Source organism: Pecten maximus, chromosome 4 (genome assembly GCF_902652985.1).
Source record: "Pecten maximus chromosome 4, xPecMax1.1, whole genome shotgun sequence".
Taxonomy (NCBI): domain Eukaryota; kingdom Metazoa; phylum Mollusca; class Bivalvia; order Pectinida; family Pectinidae; genus Pecten; species Pecten maximus.
The window spans coordinates 15,040,140-15,063,808 of record NC_047018.1 but is presented as its reverse complement, the minus strand read 5'-3'; the positions used below and the strand labels follow the sequence as shown (position 1 = coordinate 15,063,808).

Sequence of the window (23,669 nt, the reverse complement as noted above, 5' to 3'; positions counted from 1 at the left end):
TACACCATTACACATCCCACATATACACACCTCACAGAGGGAAGTCACCTACACCATTACACATATACACACCTCACAGAGGGAAGTCACCTACACCATTACACATCCCACATATACACACCTCACAGAGGGAAGTCACCTACAACATTACACATATACACACCCCACAGAGGGAAGTCACCTACACCATTACACATATACACACTTCACAGAGGGAAGTGACCTACACCATTACACATCACACATATACACACCTCACAGAGGGAAGTCACCTACACCATTACACATCCCACATATACACACCTCACAGAGGGAAGTCACCTACACCATTACACATATGCACACTTCACAGAGGGAAGTCACCTACACCATTAAACATCACACATATACACACCTCACAGAGGGAAGTCACCTACACCATTACACATCCCACATATACACACCTCACAGAGGGAAGTCACCTACACCATTAAATATCACACATATACACACCTCACAGAGGGAAGTCACCTACACCATTACACACCTCACAGAGGGAAGTGACCTACACCATTACACATCACACATATACACACCTCACAGAGGGAAGTGACCTACACCATTACACATCACACATATACACACCTCACAGAGGGAAGTCACCTACACCATTACACATATACACACCTCACAGAGGGAAGTCACCTACACCATTACACATATACACACTTCACAGAGGGAAGTGACCTACACCATTACACATCACACATATACACACCTCACAGAGGGAAGTGACCTACACCATTAAACATCACACATATACACACCTCACAGAGGGAAGTCACCTACACCATCACACATCACACATATACACACCTCACAGAGGGAAATGACCTACAACATTACACATATACACACCTCACAGAGGGAAGTCACCTACACCATCACACCTCACACATATACACACCTCACAGAGGGAAATGACCTACACCATTACACATATACACACCTCACAGAGGGAAGTCACCTACACCATTACACATCACACATATACACACCTCACAGAGGGAAGTCACCTTCACCATTACACATCCCACATATACACACCTCACAGAGGGAAGTCACCTACACCATTAAACATATACACACCCCACAGAGGGAAGTCACCTACACCATTACACATCCCACATATACACACCTCACAGAGGGAAGTCACCTACACCATTACACATATACACACCTCACAGAGGGAAGTGACCTACAACATCACACATATACACACCTCACAGAGGGAAGTCACCTACACCATTACACATATGCACACTTCACAGAGGGAAGTCACCTACACCATTAAACATCACACATATACACACCTCACAGAGGGAAGTCACCTACACCATTACACATCCCACATATACACACCTCACAGAGGGAAGTCACCTACACCATTAAATATCACACATATACACACCTCACAGAGAGAAGTCACCTACACCATTACACATATGCACACTTCACAGAGGGAAGTCACCTACACCATTATACATCACACATATACACACCTCACAGAGGGAAGTCACCTACACCATTACACATATGCACACTTCACAGAGGGAAGTCACCTACACCATTATACATCACACATATACACACCTCACAGAGGGAAGTCACCTACACCATTACACATATACACACCTCACAGAGGGAAGTCACCTACACCATTACACATCACACATATACACACCTCACAGAGGGAAGTGACCTACACCATTACACATATACACACCTCACAGAGGGAAGTCACCTACACCATTACACATCACACATATACACACCTCACAGAGGGAAGTCACCTACACCATTACACATATACACACCTCACAGAGGGAAGTCACCTACACCATTACACATATACACACTTCACAGAGGGAAGTGACCTACACCATTACACATCACACATATACACACCTCACAGAGGGAAGTGACCTACACCATTAAACATCACACATATACACACCTCACAGAGGGAAGTCACCTACACCATCACACATCACACATATACACACCTCACAGAGGGAAATGACCTACAACATTACACATATACACACCTCACAGAGGGAAGTCACCTACACCATCACACCTCACACATATACACACCTCACAGAGGGAAATGACCTACACCATTACACATATACACACCTCACAGAGGGAAGTCACCTACACCATTACACATCACACATATACACACCTCACAGAGGGAAGTCACCTTCACCATTACACATCCCACATATACACACCTCACAGAGGGAAGTCACCTACACCATTAAACATATACACACCCCACAGAGGGAAGTCACCTACACCATTACACATCCCACATATACACACCTCACAGAGGGAAGTCACCTACACCATTACACATATACACACTTCACAGAGGGAAGTGACCTACAACATCACACATATACACACCTCACAGAGGGAAGTCACCTACACCATTACACATATGCACACTTCACAGAGGGAAGTCACCTACACCATTAAACATCACACATATACACACCTCACAGAGGGAAGTCACCTACACCATTACACATCCCACATATACACACCTCACAGAGGGAAGTCACCTACACCATTAAATATCACACATATACACACCTCACAGAGAGAAGTCACCTACACCATTACACATATGCACACTTCACAGAGGGAAGTCACCTACACCATTATACATCACACATATACACACCTCACAGAGGGAAGTCACCTACACCATTACACATATGCACACTTCACAGAGGGAAGTCACCTACACCATTATACATCACACATATACACACCTCACAGAGGGAAGTCACCTACACCATTACACACCTCACAGAGGGAAGTCACCTACACCATTACACATCACACATATACACACCTCACAGAGGGAAGTCACCTACACCATTACACATATACACACCTCACAGAGGGAAGTCACCTACACCATTATACATCACACATATACACACCTCACAGAGGGAAGTCACCTACACCATTACACATATACACACCTCACAGAGGGAAGTCACCTACACCATTACACATATACACACCTCACAGAGGGAAGTCACCTACACCATTACACATATACACACCTCACAGAGGGAAGTCACCTACACCATTACACATATACACACCTCACAGAGGGAAGTCACCTACACCATTACACATATACACACCTCACAGAGGGAAGTCACCTACACCATTATACATCACACATATACACACCTCACAGAGGGAAGTCACCTACACCATTACACATATACACACCTCACAGAGGGAAGTGACCTACACCATTACACATATACACACTTCACAGAGGGAAGTGACCTACACCATTACACATCACACATATACACACCTCACAGAGGGAAGTGACCTACACCATTAAACATCACACATATACACACCTCACAGAGGGAAGTCACCTACACCATCACACATCACACATATACACACCTCACAGAGGGAAATGACCTACAACATTACACATATACACACCTCACAGAGGGAAGTCACCTACACCATCACACCTCACACATATACACACCTCACAGAGGGAAATGACCTACACCATTACACATATACACACCTCACAGAGGGAAGTCACCTACACCATTACACATATGCACACTTCACAGAGGGAAGTCACCTACACCATTACACATCACACATATACACACCTCACAGAGGGAAGTGACCTACACCATTAAATATCACACATATACACACCTCACAGAGAGAAGTCACCTACACCATTATACATCACACATATACACACCTCACAGAGGGAAGTCACCTACACCATTACACACCTCACAGAGGGAAGTGACCTACACCATTACACATCACACATATACACACCTCACAGAGGGAAGTCACCTACACCATTACACATCACACATATACACACCTCACAGAGGGAAGTCACCTACACCATCACACATATACACACTTCACAGAGGGAAGTCACCTACACCATTACACATCACACATATACACACTTCACAGAGGGAAGTGACCTACACCATTACACATCACACATATACACACCTCACAGAGGGAAGTCACCTACACCATTACACATATACACACTTCACAGAGGGAAGTGACCTACACCATTACACATCACACATATACACACCTCACAGAGGGAAGTGACCTACACCATTAAACATCACACATATACACACCTCACAGAGGGAAGTCACCTACACCATCACACATCACACATATACACACCTCACAGAGGGAAATGACCTACAACATTACACATATACACACCCCACAGAGGGAAGTCACCTACACCATTAAACATCACACATATACACACCTCAGAGGGAAATGACCCACAACATTACACATATACACACCTCACAGAAGGAAGCGACCTACACTGTTCAAATGTTAGTCAGAAACGTACACTTAATGTACCTACATCAGCTCTACAATTATTGGCTAAATCTGAACCAGTGAAACACATGAATTTTGACGTAAATCTGATGTCTCAGTGATGTTTCTGAAAAGGTAAACATGACAAAAGGGTGTTGTGGCACATAGATAGTTGTTTGTTTGGCAGGTCAAAGGAATACTAAGATATATTGATTTAAATATAGGTTACTACTGTCAGATAGGAAGCACACATGTATATAGAATGTACAAATACCAGACAATTATTATATGATATAAAGTACATTTTGATACAACAAACAGTACAAGAACATAATAATTGTATACTGCATATTTTGCAATTTCACACTTCAAAATGATAATTATAACGTTTCTAGTATATATACCCTTGTAAATACAGATAAGACAATGAGATACATGTATTGATATCAATAACATTAAAACAATTTACATGTATTGGACCAGACATCTGTTGCTACGATGATGATTATTACATACATACATACATGTACAGTATGTCACACCTGTTAATAAAAATTATCTACATATGGGAGGACTATGTGTGAGATCATGACCTTAGTACATGAAGTAAAAGCCAAAGGGCAAGTGAGCTTATGCCATGGTGCAGCATAAATCGTCACTCTGTGTCGCCCATCTGGCATGACAGTTTTGTTTGACAAAAAGACCTGATTTTTTATCTGTAGCATGCTAGGGTGAAGAGCTACCAGGTTTGGTCAAAAATATTACCTTGACCTATATTCAAGGTCACAGGGGTCAAATATGTAAAAAATTTGTATCCAACTCCTCAATAACCAAATGACTTAGAGACCTGATTTTAAGTATGTAGTATGCTTCAGTGAAGGGTTACATAATCAGTTCAACTGAACAATTTTGACCAACATTCAAGGTCACAGCTAGGATCTATTATGCTGAAATATTCAAGCAACTTCTTTTCAATAACAACACAGCCATGAGACATGACATTGGGCCTGTAGCATGCTGGGGTAAAGGGCTACAGAACTAAGATTGTTCAAATGAATGACATTCACCTACATTCAAGGTCACAGGGGTCAAATATGCTTCATCTTTAAACAAGTTCTCCTTAAGAACCAAGGGGCTTGAAGACCAGATATTATGTACAGTAGTAAAATTAATTTTGCTTAATTGCTATCAGATGTCAAAATCAGAGACATAAAGAGATAACATGTTTGATGTCTCTCTCCAGATACAGCTTTTATCAATCATCATACATCCGTTTACATCATTTGTTGATTGTCATGACCTTGACTTTAAGTGATATTTGAGTCAGTTTTATTTAGGTTATCAACTGTTACCATCGTAGTGATTTTGTAGTCTAAATCTCTGTAAGCTATGTGAAGTTTAAAGACTTCTGACACAAACTATTGTGTAAAATATGTTTCACAATGTCAACAAGTGCATGTGAATTGAGGACAAAACTCTGAATGTATCCTACCTATTGCACCTTCTTTTATTCAATAAAACTTAATGTCCGTGCACATATTATCACAAACTTTCAATTAAGAGTTTAAGCATCTAGCTTGCTACGATATGCTTGGTACTTCCAATTATCATACAAAATCCACTTCCAACAAACACTTAATTATGAATCATGATAAATGTATGAACAGTTGTGTGATTGCACATTTTACCAATGTTCTGTGACATCAGACACCTTCACATCTCAGCAAGTATAAGCCAAATTGATGATTGTATATTTACATTGTTCCCCATTTTCCTATCAGCACAATGCTAGGAGGCAGTTGCCACCATATGCATATAGTCCCCAGTGCCTCTGGCTATAACACCCAGTGGCTCAGGCTTTAACGGCTAGTGGCTCATGTTACATTAAAAAAGGCAGTGATTTTTTTTTCATTTCAAAATTGACACAAAATGTAAAACAATGTAAACATATAAGTTTTGAACATGGAAATTTTACGCGAGGGGGAAATTTACACTAATAACGCAAGTGTCCTTTTGATTGCGAAAACATTTCCCCACATGCATTATATCAATATCAGTTTGTGTAATCTCGAACTACCAACAAAGGTTGAGCTATCACAAAAATTACCCCATATGTATAGTTTATATATCGAAATTCACAAAATGAACCCCTCACAAAAATAACCACATTAACAGTAGGTTTAGGTTTGTTTTTATTTAATGTCCTATTAACAGCCATGGTCATTTAAGGACGTGCTAGGTTTTGGAGGTGGAGGAAAGCTGGAGTACCCAGAAAAAAACCACCGGCCTACAATTAGTACCAGGCAACTTTCTCACGTAGGTTTTGAACTCGTAACCCAGAGGTGGAGGGCTAGTGATTAAAGTGTTAGGACACCTTAACATTTAACCACTGCGGCCCTACATTTATAGTATAACAACATTAAAACCTCTGTATATTGCTTAAATTGATGCCAATTTATCCAGGTTTTATCATCCACACATGTTCTGAAAACTGCACTAAACATTGTAACTTGTGTAATCCCACAACTGTACTTAATGTATTCTCTACAACTTTAACACTTGTTCACAACATGACACAATTAATACCGTAATTAATTACCAGAAAACACAGTATTGGTTCTAGTAACAAATTAATGATGAAAATGCTAAGTGTGTTCCAGTGACTGCCTTCCAAGCCAGCTTAACAAAGAGCTATGATATTGTAAAATTGAGCTATACATTGAACAATCAATAAATGTATTTCTTGTTTCGTGTCTTTAGTATACACTGTACATATCAATACTATTTTTAACAAATGATTTGTTCTCATGATTTAGTAAAGTTAGTGAAATGGCGACAGGCTATTTTATCATAACATATCACAACGCAAGAGCATATCAATATTGCACATCAAGTATTGAGTAGCTGAATCTAAAGGCTAATGTCTATAATAGTAGTGTCGGTATTCTACAGTCAATCTTACCAGGACATACTGTATAATCAGTACACTAAATAAAGGGAATATGAACCAGTTATAGATACCAGAGGAATCTTAATACTCGGAGGAAGCACGAAGAACAAAGAATTCACAGCCTAGTACTACTTTACAAGAAATAGTGATAACTATTAATGATCATGGAATCCAACACTGGCTACAAGATGGCTGGACTCGGTTCTTCTTATCCACAAACAATAGAAGTTAAAAACTATGATCCTAGGACACAGGTATAAAACCAGAAATTGTGACATAACAAACTGTGAAGCTGACATTTAACCTGCAGCTTTATGTAAACGATTTCAAAGAAAAAATTACCAAGAATGGTTTTAATTTCGATGAATAACAAACTTTGATCTTAATTAAAGATAGCCACATGACATCAAACTTCATCATTACAACAAGCGATGTTCCTGTTGTATTACTATAAGACTGAAGAATAAGTTTCTATATAAATATTAATAACATCTATCAAGTAGATTATGATACATTTGTATATATTGAGATAACAAGAAATGATTACATACAGACATCAAACAAACGGCCATTTTAAGACAACCCTCTGATAACCATGATCAGTTAAACGTTTTTAGAAAATGTTAGATGTCAATTGACATGTACATACACTTGCAAATATGCATTTCAAATTATTACAAACATTGATCATTTTCAGTATCACAAACAATACATTCTATTTTTTCAGAAAAATAATTCTTTCAGAGTTAAAATAATGATTTTACATTGTACTTCTTTTTAAGTATCATTTGTGGTTTCTAATGAATGAATTAGTATGTCAACACACAGGTATATACATTTGTATGTATTGGAGGATTTTTCTTCAGGTCTGCATGTCCTTATTTTGACCTAGATTATTTCGGACGGTCTCGACTACTTCAGAAAGTTTAGCAATGCGATATCCTGGGAAGACTGTTAGCCACTCATCTACCGTGTTTGGGTAGAAGATCTGGGACAGGGCTGTCTGAAGTCTGCTGTACAACATCTGTAGGCTGTCCAAGATTCTGTATACACAAGTTTAAACCAATCATAAGTTTTACATCATAAATCATACAATTTTAATAGGAATCACGATGTTAGACCAATCATAAAACTTTACACAGCAATCACTATCAATAATGTTGGACCAATCATACAACTTTACACAGCAATCACTATGTTGGACCAATCATACAACTTTACACAGCAATCACTATGTTGGACCAATCATACAACTTTACACAGACTTGCATAAAAATAAAGTAAACATAATCTAATAATTACATGATTACTTACTCCACAGCTTGTGCGAGCAGAGGTTCCACATGAACAGGGTTGGCAAAGTTCCGCTTCAAGTGGTACTCATTCATCCAGGTCAATCGTCTGAATCAGAAAACAGTTCAGTCTCCAATGAAAAGCTCAAACTATATATATGAGTTAATTACAAGGGTAACACAGATATGAGCCACATAATAAACAAAGATGAAAGAGCTACTTAGAACAGTCTCATTGTGTCCATTTGTCATACCACCAAAGAAACATGTCAACCACGCTGTGCCCCTGTCATAATGAATAATAAAGAAACAGTTGATCTTACAGTGCCTCTGTCATCATGACCAAGAAAGAAAAAGTTGGCCTCACTGTGCCTCTGTCATCATATTAAAATGGATAGTTAGAATAATTCAGACTAAATTAGAAAGTATTGTTTACTGTAGTTTGGAATGGTTTGTTTTGTTTGATGTCCTATTAACAGCCAGGGTCATTTAAGGACATGCCAAGTTTTGGAAGTGGAGGAAAGCCGGAGTACCCAGAGAAAAACCACCGGCCTACGTTCAGTACCTGGCAACTGCCCCACATAAGTTTCGAACTCGCAACCCAGAGGTGAAGGGCTAGTGATTAAGTGTCGGGACACTTAACCACCCGACCACCGCGGTCCCCTGTAGTCCATGAAGTAAACAAGAGGCTCATGGGGCCTGTATCGCTCACCTGGTTGGATAAGACCAAATGTCAAAATAATGTTCATGCTCAATTCGTTTTATTTGTCAATCTCAAACAATGCTATATATGGTTATGGTGTGGAGATCCCAACTGCATTAAAGAAATAACGAAGTCTAGACTCTCTATGGGTCTGAAAGACCTCAAGAATTGTTTTTAGAACATCCATTCATAACTTTATGACTAGTAGCGATTTAAAGGAATTACCTCTATTTACCCTATGGGGCCCTGTCCCTTTTGCCCCTCAGGGGTCAGAGTCACCATTTATGCAAAATCTGTTCCCCTTCCCCCAAGGATGTTTTTGACCAAATTGGGTTCAAATCCATTCATAACTTTATGACGAGTAGTGATTTAAAGGAATAACCTCTATTTCCCCTATGGGGCCCCGTCCCTTTGTCCCCTCAGGGGTCAGTCACCATTTATGCAAAATCTGTTCCCCTTCCCCCAATGATGTTTCTCACTAAATTGGGTTCAAATCCTTTCATAACTTTATGACTAGTAGCGATTTGAAGGAATTACCTCTATTTCCCCTATTGGGCCCCGCCTTTTTGGCCCCTCGGGGGTCAGAGTCACCATTTATGCAAAATCTGTTCCCCTTACCCTAATGATATTTCTGACCAAATTGGGTTTAAATCCATTCATAACTTTATGACAAGTAGCGATTTAAAGGAATTACCTCCATTTCCCCTATTGGGCCCCGCCCCTTTGGCCCCTTAGGGGTCAGAATCACCATTTATGCAAAATCTGTTCCCCTTCCTCCAAGAATGTTTCTGACCAAATTGGGTTCAATCCATTCATAACTTTATGACTAGAAGCGATTTGAAGGAATTACCTCTATTTCCCTATTAGGCCCCGCCCATTTGGCCCAATGGGGGTCAGAGTCACCATTTATGCAAAATCTGTTCCCCTTCCCCAAAGGATGTTTCTGACTTAATTGGGTTCAAATCCTTTCATAACTTTATGACTAGTAGTGATTTAAAGGAATTACCTCTATTTCCCCTATTGGGTCCCGCCCATTTGGCCCCTTGGGGGTCAGAGTCACCATTTATGCAAAATCTGTTCCCATTTCCGCAAGAATGTTTCTGACCAAATTGGGTTCAAATCCTTTCATAACTTTATGAGTAGTAGCGATTTGAAGGAATTACCTCTATTTCCCCTATTGGGCCCCACCCCTTTGGCCCCTCAGGGGTCAGAGTCACCATTTATACAAAATCTGTTCCCCTTACCCTAATGATGCTTCTGACTAAATTGGGTTCAAATCCTTTCATAACTTTATGACTAGTAGAGATTTGAAGGAATTACCTCTATTTCCCCTATTGGGCCCCGCCTCTTTAGCCCCTCGGGGGTCAGAGTCACCATTTATGCAAAATCTGTTCCCCTTACCCTAATGATATTTCTGACCAAATTGGGTTCAAATCCATTCATAACTTTATGACTAGTAGCGATTTAAAGGAATTACCTCCATTTCCCCTATTGGGCCCCGCCCCTTTGGCCCTTTAGGGGTCAGAATCACCATTTATGCAAAATCTGTTCCCCTTCCTCCAAGAATGTTTCTGACCAATTTGGGTTCAAATCCATTCATAACTTTATGACTAGTAGCGATTTAAAGGAATTACCTCCATTTCCCCTATTGGGCCCCGCCCCTTTGGCCCTTTAGGGGTCAGAATCACCATTTATGCAAAATCTGTTCCCCTTCACCCAAGGATGTTTCTGACCAAATTGGGTTCAAATCCATTCATAACTTTATGACTAGTAGCGATTTGAAGGAATTACCTCTATTTCCCTATTAGGCCCCGCCCCTTTGGCCCCTTGGGGGTCAGAGTCACCGTTTATGCAAAATCTGTTCCCCTTCCCCAAAGGATGTTTCTGACTAAATTGGTTCAAATCCATTCATAACTTTATGACAAGTAGCGATTTAAAGGAATTGCCTCAATTTCCCCTATTGGGCCCCACCCCTCAGGCCCCTTGGGGGTCAGAGTCACCATTTATGCAAAATCTGATCCCCTTCCGCCAAGGATGTTTCTGACCAAATTTGGTCTAAATCCAATAAGTACTTTTTGACTAGTAGTGATTTGAAGCAAATGTTGACGGACAGACGCCGGACGCCGGACGCCGCACCATGGCATAAGCTCACCGGACCTTCGGTCCAGGTGAGCTAAAATAAACCGCATAGAGAGACATACTATCTCTTAAATCCAATACATGGTAACTGTGTTATGTCTTCAGTAATGTTAATATCTCAACCTGGGTTCTCAGAATTCTCCAGAAGAGAGATGGAAGGACACCATTATCAAAATAGGGAGCCCACTGATGTATGGCTCTAATGTTCAATTACAAATCTGATTTATATATATAATCATTTGCCATTTTAAAAATTAAATGCAAACATCAATATTGAGTTAATTATAATGTATAATTGTTTCAGAAATAATAAACTTACGCCTCATTGTTCATAAAGTCATCAAAAGCCAGATCTACACGGATAAATTCGAGCATAGCCTTGTATATGTCTGATCCTGGGAACTCAGTGTGGGGTATCTCGCTTCTAAAACACAAAGATTCAATTTCTAATTTCAAACCCAGTAATGTTAAACAAGATCAGCAAACACACAAATATTATACACAATGTTTGAATTCACTAACTAAGTAATGTTTTAATAATTTTTTATGCTGGTATACAATGCAAAACAGTTTAATATATACACTTTACATTCATATTCTAGTTTCAAGTGATATTTATGTAACTAAAACATATTATTTCAGGTGGAAAATTTGATATTATATTGAGTTCATCCGATTATAAATACTATAGATAATACATTACTTACAAATGTGGAGCATTGATCGGAATGAGGCTAGTAGATTTCAGTTGTTTAGAAACCTCGTTGTGAATATCAAAGGAAAAAGTTCCTGCACAAATGTCAAATTGCAATGAATATAATTATATATCATTTATTGTCTAAATAACAAAACAAAAAAAATCATTTTCAAATCAAAATCAAATAATGTGACAAAAGTTAATTTTGTCATTCATAGACTGGACTGCTATTTTCTTAAATCAGACAGATTTTGTTATAATTAACTTTACTGGTCAATACAGTTTTGAAAGTCATGGCGGTGAAAACAACCTGTAAAGTAAGGCCATACCTGTACAATCATATAATTGACATATAATACTCATTACAGAAAAGTGTTCTTTCTTAAATCAATTTCCTTTCTGTCACACCGTAAGTTAAATTTCAAAATGTTACCATATTAACAATTTCACAAATGGCCACTGAAAGTTTCAAGATATATATAAACATGGGCATAAAATAACACTTAAATAACGTATATATAATATAATGTAAACTGTCATAAAAATTAAGGATCATTATAATATATATCGTGTGGGTGTAAGAGTGAGAATGTGTGTGCATATATGTTTCAAATGTTTTGTATTTATGAAAAAAATCTTGAAAAATTAAAAAATTAAAAAAAAAAAAAGATACTGGCCATACATTAGCTACCATGGTCAGCCATTCAGATCTGATGTTTGTCGTGGTTAGTAGGTGATTTATTCTACTACATGTATCATGTGACAATAGCTCTTGGTGTTATTGGTTTATAACAACAATCTTTGGTACTGTTAACTTGCCTTAGAAAAGTTAAAAAAAAACCTGCATGCATGAACAGCATTACTTGATTTCATTATAGTGCCATTTGCATTGTACATGTATTTCAATTCTAGAGTATTGTGCAAGACCTTCATTTTCATTAATATTTAATGTTTGAGAAATCATTTGTGAGATATAAAAAATTGAATAGTGTGAGATGGACATAACTATTTGTTTTAATACATTAGTAATAAGACAGTGTAGCGCTATATACCTGTAGTGTAATGATAGTTTGAGTTTTGAGAAAATCAGAAAGGGCAGTAACTACATATTGGAGCTGATGAAATATACAAATGTTATATAATGTATGTGTTCCTGTTTAATTTTGCTCCATTTCAATGCATACAGAATTCAGTTTGGGATAAATGTCATCATATTTTCCATTTTATTTGGCACACTATTTCATATTAAATTTACATCATTTTCAAAAAAAAAAAAAAAAAAAAAAAGAATATATGATAAATATATCATAGATTAAGCTTAATTAGGAGAGAACTAGGCTAGTTCGGCCTTTTAAATAGAGGCACGTTCGGTATAATAGCAGCCGAACGTGCCCTGCAACAACACTATTAGACGGAATATTCCAACGCTATTGTTTTCCTTTCTAATCTTAAAAAAAATATATATATCGTACTCTTACTAGTTCCCCTCTCCATGAAAACAGCAATGGTAGTTGGATGGCAATTTACTCGCTTTATTTCTTAGATCTGATAGAACCAGGAGGCAGACTGGAGAATAGTTTTAATTTTAATGATATCAAGTACAACATCAGTTACTTTATTCATAAACCAGATTACAAGGAGAAAATGTACCAGCCAGACCGGGGTTCGAACCCAGAACCGCCGAACACTAGCCGGATGCTCTACCAATTGAGCTACCTGATCACCGATGATCGACCCAGTCCAGTCCCGCTACACATATTTGTACAATGCAGAATAAAAATCCTAATTTGTTAAAAACATGTTTCTGAACATCAGACTGACCTTTATTGACGATGGCTAGGCATATGGCAAGAGATGGCAGTGCTTGTGGTAGGAGCTCACATAGTATAGCATAGTGGTCATACCTACAAAACAGTATGGTATAGTGGTCATACCTACAATTCAGTATAGTGTAGTGGTCATATCTACAACACAGTATGGTATAGTGGTCATACCTACAACATAGTATAGTATAGTGGTCATACCTACAACACAGTATAGTGTAGTGGTCATACCTACAACACAGTATAGTGTAGTGTAGTGGTCATACCTACAAAACAGTATAGTGTAGTGTAGTGGTCATACCTACAAAACAGTACAGTGTAGTGTAGTGGTCATACCTACAAAACAGTATGGTATAGTGGTCATATCTACAACACAGTATAGTGTAGTGGTCATATCTACAACACAGTATAATGTAGTGGTCATACCTACAAAACAGTATAATGTAGTGGTCATACCTACAAAACAGTATAGTATAGTGGTCATACCTACAACACAGTATAGTGTAGTGTAGTGGTCATACCTACAACACAGTATAGTGTAGTGGTCATACCTACAACACAGTATAGTGTAGTGGTCATACCTACAACACAGTATAGTGTAGTGGTCATACCTACAACACAGTATAGTATAGTGGTCATACCTACAACACAGTATAGTATAGTGGTCATACCTACAAAACAGTATATAGTGGTCATACCTACAAAACAGTATGGTATAGTGGTCATACCTACAACACAGAATGGTATAGTGGTCATACATACAGAACAATATAGTGTAGTGGTCATACCTACAACACAGTATAGTGTAGTGGTCATATCTACAAAACAGTATGGTAGTGGTCATACCTACAGAACAGTATAGTGTACAATAAAATGTAGTTGTCATACCTACAACACAGAACAGTATAGTGTAGTGGTCATACCTACAACACAGAACAGTATAGTGTAGTGGTCATACCTACAACACAGAACAGTATAGTGTAGTGGTCATACCTACAACACAGTATAGTGTAGTGTAGTGGTCATACCTACAACACAGAACAGTATAGTGTAGTGGTCATACCTACAACACAGTATAGTGTAGTGTAGTGGTCATACCTACAACACAGTATGGCATAGTGGTCATACCTACAACATTAGCTAAGAGGTTAAATATACCTTATGCACATAAATAGTTCATTAATTTATCAGCATGAGGATATGCCATTTTTTCCTTAAGCTTACCTCTGCCAACCTGTTATAGTAAAGCCACGAAAGTTGTGGAATTTCATCTTCTCCTTTTCGAGTATTTGTAGCCATCCTAGGTGATTCTCCACATGATATTTGATGTTTGTCACATATACACTGGAGCCTGTAGCACCTTTAAATGCACTAGCGAACCAGATGTTGGGGAACACCTGGGAAAACTTGTCCCATATATCTGAAGGAAACAAAAATCAGGTATATTTGTTTGTTACCTGAATATTAGTAATAATAAATTGACTGAGTTGATAGTTAAATATAATATAATTATGTCTTTCTAAACCAAGTGTTAATATATCCACCCTTTACTCAAACATTTTAATAAAGAATTTGAAATTAATATATTTATGCAGAACTTTGGGTGAGCTGAGGGACCAAGTACCGTGAGAAATTTTGTTTGACTTACCAGCAGGAAGAAGGAAGTTACTGAGGTAGTGCCACACCATCACCTCCACCAGACCTCCGAGTCCGGACCCTACAGCAACACCATATCAACACGGTTATAGGAACTAAACCTCAAAAGACTTGTATGTAACCCTCATAAAAAGTGAGGTAGTAAGTAATACATAAGATTAATAATTTCAACTGAGAGTGCTAACTGCCTTTATCATTAACAGGTTTTACTTCCACTATTAAGGCCTTTCAGCATTTTGACAAGTATTAGCTAACTTAAAAGTCTTAATCATTCTATTTCAAGTATGGATAGTCAAATGGAAAACAATCTTCAATACCATGGTCAAATGACTTTTTAATTCCAGGCATTGGTTATATAATGATTTAACATTGAACACAACAAACAGAGATTTAACCTTGAAGAACAGGGAGTTCAGTGAAGCGTAGCATGTCGTCCCACATGATCGGTTTAATGTTGGGATGCTTGGCCTTGAGGTAGAGAAGAACAGCCTGTGTATGGGCAAAGAAGAGCTGCTGCGTGGACAAGTTCTCCAGACTCATCCTCTTCTTACACTTGTCACAGACACCGATATGGTACACCTGGTATAGATAATTAATGCAATCATTGACAAACAAGGCTTTCACGCTAACCTACTTATTGATTATCAAATGTGTGGTCTGATTATCTAAGTATTCTCCTCAACAAGAGAGTGTGGTTATTAATCATCCAGTTTCATAAATGAAATATCATAACTTGAAAGTTTAGACTTTCCTCATGATAAAGACTTATAAAAAAAGGCCCAGAGGGCCTGCATTAGTCACCTGGATATTTCAAAATGCAATGTACTCTCATTGAAGTTACATTACAAATGTTTTCAAACCTTTTTAGCTCGATCTTCCAACGATGGTAAAAACTTAATGTTGAACAAATTCTGTCATTCTAAAAAGGAAAAGTATTTGAAAGTGTTTTGATATATTTCTCCTATTGGGCCCACCCCTCCAGCCCAAAGGGGAGCCACAGCATCTGTTGATTCATTGGATCTCCTTTGCCCAGTAATGCTCCTGATCAAACATCATCAAAATCCCTTCAAGCATTCAGGACTAGTAGCAATATAAAGAATTTACCTTGATTTTCTCTATTGGGCCCCGCCCCTCATGCTCCATAACGGCCAGACCCAAAATTCATACAAAATTGGTTTCCCACAAAAGTGATTCCCTTCCGCAAAGGGTGCTTCAGACCAAATCTGATCAAAATCCGTTCAGTAGTGTTAATGACTAGTAGTAATTTTTAGGAAAAGTTGTCAGATAGATGATGCGCAATGCCTTAAGCTCATCGGCACTTCTGGCCAGGAAAAATTTTCATGTCTGAAGAAGAATTACCGGTACAAGACTTTTTCTGGGAGCTGTTTGGGGCCATTAATGGGCCCAATTCCAAATTGAAATTATTTCATATTCAAGCCAAATTCCCAAAATTTGTAGTTTCCCAATTCACCAATTTTCTTTCCGAAATGAGACAATAAGCCCAATCCAAAACCACTGAGAAAAAGTCCTACAGTACATTGTACCACTGCTATCCCTACAGTGAAAATTTCATTTATGGATGACATATCTATACATATATAGCATGAATTGTATTGTAAGTGTCAAAGTTTTCTAAATTAATGAGAATCCTCTAGAGCAGGCCAGACATGTACATGTCAATATTACCTCGTGAGAATCCTCTAGAGTAGGCCAGACATGTACATGTCAATATTACCTCATGAGAATCCTCTAGAGTAGGCCAGACATGTACATGTCAATATTACCTCATGAGAATCCTCTAGAGCAGGCCAGACATGTACATGTCAATATTACCTCGTGAGAATCCTCTAGAGTAGGCCAGACATGTACATGTCAATATTACCTCATGAGAATCCTCTAGAGTAGGCCAGACATGTACATGTCAATATTACCTCGTGAGAATCCTCTAGAGTAGGCCAGACATGTACATGTCAATATTACCTCGTGAGAATCCTCTAGAGTAGGCCAAACATGTACATGTCAATATTACCTCGTAAGAATCCTCTAGAGCAGGCCAGACATGTACATGTCAATATTACCTCATGAGAATCCTCTAGAGCAGGCCAGACATGTACATGTCAATATTACCTCGTGAGAATCCTCTAGAGTAGGCCAGACATGTACATGTCAATATTACCTCATGAGAATCCTCTAGAGTAGGCCAGACATGTACATGTCAATATTACCTCGTGAGAATCCTCTAGAGCAGGCCAGACATGTACATGTCAATATTACCTCATCAGCTCCAATATGGAACCACTGTAGTCCTGGGTGAAGTTCAATCACTTGATCTATCATCATTGTAACAGCTGTGAGGGAATCCGGATTGGAGGGACAGAGTGCCATTGGAAAAGTTGGAACTTCTCGTAACGACACAAATTTATCATGTTTTAATACAAACTGAAAAGAGACCAGATATCATTCTATTAATAAACAATATAAATTTGTAGCATGAATTGTAAGTAATTAAATATCAAAAATCAAAAATTAATATATCATAATGCAATATGGTTGATATACATTGGCAAAATTTGGATTTTTTAAAATAGGTCAATGGTCATGGTAAATGTCAGCAGGTCCTTAATGTTGTAACATACTATGGCAAAGGTAAGTTCTTTAAAAGTAGGTCAAAGGTCACACTCAAGGTCAGCAGGTCCACAAATTCAGTACCAATGGAAAGGTCTTGTGACAAGGAATGCATACAGTATGTCAAATATGGAAGCCCTATCTTATATTGTTAACATACTTTGACCGAGGTTAAAGGTTTTTGAAAGTAGATCAAAGGTCATAATCAAGGTCAGTAGATCCTCAAATGTATGCAAGTACTTACCGGTATATGTACATTTATAGCTTATCAAAATATATTTGAATAGCCCCATCATTACATGTTATATTACGGTATTAATATGTAACTATGATGATGCTAATGAATCTATCATTATCTGTGACATTCATGGTGTGTTGAAATGCTTTAGAACTGACCTCAAAATGGCCAAATGTCTGTACCAATGGGATGACTATGAGGTCATTATCAGCTGCAAGCTGTAGAATTCTCTCTACAGCTTCCTTACTGTAAACAACACAATAAACATCAAACAGTAAACAATGAATTTAAACAACACATTGAACTGAGTGTAAACACAACAATCTAATGGGAAACAATATTAATGCAATGCAATATCATATTAATGGTAATAACATATTTAAAAATGTTATCACAAGATATAAGAAAGAATTTATCTGCATGGTCACCTGAGTTCTAATATATACCTACAACACAACATATACTGATAGATCACTGTGTTTTTTTAAACTAAGATTTAACTCATCTCACCCTTGTAACATTGAAAATAGATCAAAGTTTGTTCATCATTTAAAGCTTTGAAAAATTATTTCACCCTGATGGCAAGAAAGAATTTTGTAGTCAATTATCCCATCATTTTACTTGCCTAATAACATGAGCCAAAACTTTTCGGTTATTGAGACAAAGTTGTTTAAAGATTTTAACACATTTCACCCTGTGGCCTTGAAATTAGGTTAGAACCAACTATATATGTAGCCCTTCATCCCAGCATGCTACTGGCATAACACCATCACCTGGACCTCTTGGTTACTGAGAAGTTTGTTTCAAAGGTTTGGAATACATTTGAAGGTAGGTCAAGGCCATTTATTTAAACAAAATTTATAGTCCTTCATCCCAGCATGCCACAGGTCCAATATCATGATCCTGCACCTCTTGGTTATTGAGAAGAATTTGTTTAAAAAATTTAACACATTTTACCTCAGTGACCATGAATGTAGGTCATGGTAATTCATATGAGTAAACTTTGTATTCCTTTATCCCAGCATATATTGACATGATGATAGGAACTGGGCCTTCTTGTTATTGAGAAGAGGATGTTTAAACAGTCAAAAAAATTTGATCCATATAATTAATATGTTTTTGAAAATAGGTCAAGAACATTTACTTGAACAAACTTGGTAGTACAGCTTGTACTACGTAGCCCAGTATCATAATCCTGCTGCTCTTGATTATTGAGAAGAAGCTGTCTCACATTCAAAAGACCCTATAGGCCTCTTTGTTGTTGAGAAAAACTTGAAAATTTGAATTGATATGAATGCACGATGAAGAACAAAAGGCGATTACAAAAGGGCACTTGAGATCTCAGGTGACCTAAAAACCTTAACATTGTTTTGAAGATGATAAACAACAAAAAAGTGTAACAACAGAAGCTTTTGTATTTTGGACACAACACATCAAAGTAAACTTTCATCCACAAATAAAGTTCAATGGTAACAACACATCAAAGTAAGCAGCTACTAAGTGGATTTAAACATGTAAGGGTGCTGGTTATTTATTTATACCAAATAGGAATTGAATAGATTTACCTGTAGGCATATTCACAAGCTATCTCCTCCAAGTCTCCCCAATATGGAAACATGTCCTCATACTCAATAAGCAATCCTGTAGCACCAAAACGTTTCAACCAGGGGAAGATCTGTCACAGAAGCATGTATGTTATAAAGTCAAAATTTGTCAGGAATTTCAATACAGAATCTATTTTGATTGTTACCACATCATCAATGTGTAGAAAGTTTGGCTTATGGAGCTAGCTTAGTACTGGCATTAGTGACATTTTCGGACATTTTGAGTTAGAATTATGGTTGTTATTATGTAAGAATTCTTTATTTAGTTGTACATGTATTTCATTTATATATGATATCTCATTATATACATGTACCTTTGTATATGTGCAATTAATGTAATAAAAGATGAAAATTGTTTTTATTTCATTCAACAGAATCAGCTGTCTAAAATTAATTTTAAATGTACACACAAATAAATTAGTTTAGAACGGCTTTATTTAATTTTGTAAAAGTGTATATATGAATATTCAGACCGGCATTGGAAAACATTTGACTTATTCAGGTACAGTTAAACAGTTGTCATATAGGACAAGTGTGACATGTTTCAATAAACTATAAGTTAAAATCTCTTGATTATTACCTTTTCAAAATAATCAACTTTTGGGGGAGCACCTTTCAGATCCAAGTGGACCAATCTGGGGAAAATGTAAAGAACTACATTGTATATAATTATGTAACTTACACAACAACCGCATGCTTAATTATAAGCAATACATTATAGAACCATATAACATAGAACAGCTTTATGAATATTGGGGTGTAGGATCGGACAGGGGTAATCTGTTAAAATTCAAACAATAACTGGCTGTTGACTATAAACACAATAAACACATTAATGAACTTTTATATAAAAAACTCTAAAATATATGTTATGATAACACAAATTTCTAAATGGACAGCTAGCTATAGGGAGCAGGGGGAACCTACATGTATACAATGTATATGAAATTTGAGGACCGATCTTCCCAATAAAGGTTTGCTTAATTGTCCATTCACTACAGTTTATGATAGGGCCAACCCTACTCCAACAATGTTAGAGGTTTTACACGGCGAGATACTTTTGACAGGCGCCTAATGTCACAGTCGGCAAAATCATATCCAACAGAAAAAGAGCTGACCAGCGGCCTCTTGTGTTATAGGAGTAGGGCCAACCCCAGTCACCCAGAAATGACCTGAAAACATTGTCGATCAACTTCAATTTCTGAAGAATAATTGCATGTAGGTTAATTACTCTGTACTAATTACTTCTGGGCATACATGTCATGGTTTTGTTGAGCTGACTGTGGTTGGTAGCTATTGCCTTGAGATATATGATTATATTTTACATAGTAAGCATGGGAAGTTACAGTACATCTATATTGCATTACACTCTTTCCTCAACATAGTTTGCAGAGGATACACATCAAATATATATCCTCTTTTAATAGATATAAGTGGCATTAAACATTATATAGCCTGGCCGATCATTAAACACATCGTGACAAGGTTTATAAAAATAGTTAATGTTTTTACCTATGTCCATCCTGATGGTGTGCCATCCCCGTTAATTTAAGTGTAACAAGCTTAAGTCATCCAGTCAAAAACTGAAAAAAATACTGCATTTTTACAAAACTGATAAATGATTTTTATATTTAACTGTTTTGGTAATGCATACAAATATGCATGATGAGAAATCATTTTGACCACATCTCACCAATAAGGAGGATGAATGTGCTACAATTGCCTCTTTACATAACAATGTAGTACAACTACAGGATTAATATGACAATTGCATTGGTCCCCGTGATTTCGTGTACGCCGCACCCGGTCCCGATCCCTGTACCAGGAATATTGATATTTTTTTCTTCTCAACAACCAATTTATGAATAAATCATGCTTTTTTCTTATAAATCCTGATTAATATTTGAAAAATCTGACATTTTAAATGAAATGGAAGTTATACCTACAACTTTAGTAATCGTCGATTTACATTTTTCAGAGCGTGATTTTTTGTACGCCGCACTCAACCGTGAAAAATTACGGTTTTTGGCTGTTTATTCGTAAACAAGGGTTTATTTTTATGATATTTTCAAATCCATACTTCAAGTAAACCTAGTTGTTGATACAAATATAAGTTTTAATTACAAATACTATTTATTTCATTTCAAATCTTGCCTTTTTTGAGATCGCGGCAATGATCACGGGGTTTTATGTTTACGCCCGGTCCCATACCAAGGGCAGACTACTTCCAATCCACCGCCCCGTGCTAAGACTACTGGTTTATGAGTAGCGTGTATTGTCTAATACCAGATGTTTATATATGACTTTTATTCTAGATACATTAATTTTCAATTATATATCTTATACGGTATATTGAAGTATTGCCCTCTCCTCTGTCACAATATTTTCATATTGAATATACCGATACGTTCACGAAAAATATGCATTATGGCAACCCTTATAGTTGGTCATTCACAGGCCAAGTATTTTCACAAGTACTTGCGTCCTAGATGCCATCGTTGTCATCTCCCGAAGCGGCTATCGAGTTGAAGAGATGTGGCTGAGATTGAGGGGTTATTATAAGCGTATCTGGATGGATAACGGTAAGATTAACATAAGATTTAAAGAAAAAAAAAATTTTTAATGGATAAAAAGATCTGTAGAAATACCATGTGTTACATTCAAGACATTCTGAAAAAAACAGCTTCCCATATAAATGTATGGAATCAAAAATACAATTAAAGTAAACCTTTTTTGACGAATAAACAGCCAAAAACCGTAATTTTTCACGGTTGAGTGCGGCGTACACAAAATCACACTCTGAAAAATGTAAATCAAGGATTACTTAAGTTGTAGGTATATATTCATTTAAAATGTCAGATTTTTCAAATATTAATAAGAATTTATTAGAAAAAAAAGAGATTTATTCATTGAGCCGTTGTTGAGAAAATAATATATATATATTCCTGGTACGGGGATCGGGTCCGAGACCGGGTGTGGCGTACACGAAATCATGGGGACCAATTGCATATTACAGTTGCTTCTCGTAATCAGCTGGTAATATCCAGATATCTTATCAATGCCGAGAGGAAATATATAAATACATGACTATAACAAAAAAAAATCTATCTGATATACATGCATATGATAAAGTGGGATCGTCGATACCTTATGCCATACAAACTGCAAACAATATGGCTCTGTCAGTTGAGTATTTTGCTTAGTTTGTCTAAATTATTACAGCTCGGCATTAACTTGTTTACATTTTTTCCAGACATCTGGCTCACTTAGAGGCTTTAAAATAACTAAACCTGAAAACGTTTTTAAGACTGAGAGTAAAAGACGCGTTCGATTCGAGTTTCTCGACGAGTATCTTTCAGTCACGTTGAAGTCTCATTTCGATCTTATAAACAGTATTTTTAATATGAATAACAATTTTCTAGCAAGGTTGTATCTGAAAATGTGTCAAAATTTCAGGCTTATAATTTTAGCAGATTTGTTTTCAGAAGAATAAAAAAGAAAAACAAAAAAAAAAACATTTGGC

The 23,669-nt window shown here is 37.2% G+C and overlaps 1 protein-coding gene and 1 long non-coding RNA gene across 3 annotated transcripts; both read right to left on the bottom strand.

Moving 5' to 3' along the window:
* Positions 1 to 238: 238 nt before the first annotated feature.
* LOC117325334 lies at positions 239 to 3,979 on the bottom strand. The gene is made up of 5 exons (XR_004532239.1): positions 3,959 to 3,979; positions 3,596 to 3,728; positions 2,197 to 2,840; positions 1,196 to 1,741; positions 239 to 412 (listed from the first exon to the last, which is right to left on the bottom strand). It is a non-coding gene; the product is annotated as an uncharacterized LOC117325334 (long non-coding RNA).
* A 2,351-nt stretch (positions 3,980 to 6,330) lies between these two features.
* On the bottom strand, positions 6,331 to 23,399 carry LOC117325333 (hexosaminidase D-like). Of its 2 annotated transcripts, none has more exons than XM_033881475.1 (14): positions 23,294 to 23,399; positions 21,659 to 21,729; positions 20,727 to 20,781; positions 20,108 to 20,217; positions 18,701 to 18,788; positions 17,954 to 18,118; positions 16,075 to 16,258; positions 15,672 to 15,740; positions 15,248 to 15,443; positions 14,022 to 14,104; positions 12,211 to 12,292; positions 11,823 to 11,927; positions 8,684 to 8,770; positions 6,331 to 8,412 (listed from the first exon to the last, which is right to left on the bottom strand). In XM_033881475.1, the coding sequence occupies exons 2-14, from the start codon at positions 21,682 to 21,684 to the stop codon at positions 8,232 to 8,234; spliced, it is 1,431 nt and encodes a 476-aa protein (XP_033737366.1). In that variant the 5' UTR covers positions 21,685 to 21,729; positions 23,294 to 23,399; the 3' UTR covers positions 6,331 to 8,231. The 2 variants fall into 2 exon arrangements, with proteins under 2 accessions (XP_033737366.1, XP_033737367.1); XM_033881476.1 differs by having other exon boundaries at positions 20,727 to 21,318; positions 23,294 to 23,317.
* Positions 23,400 to 23,669: the final 270 nt, after the last annotated feature.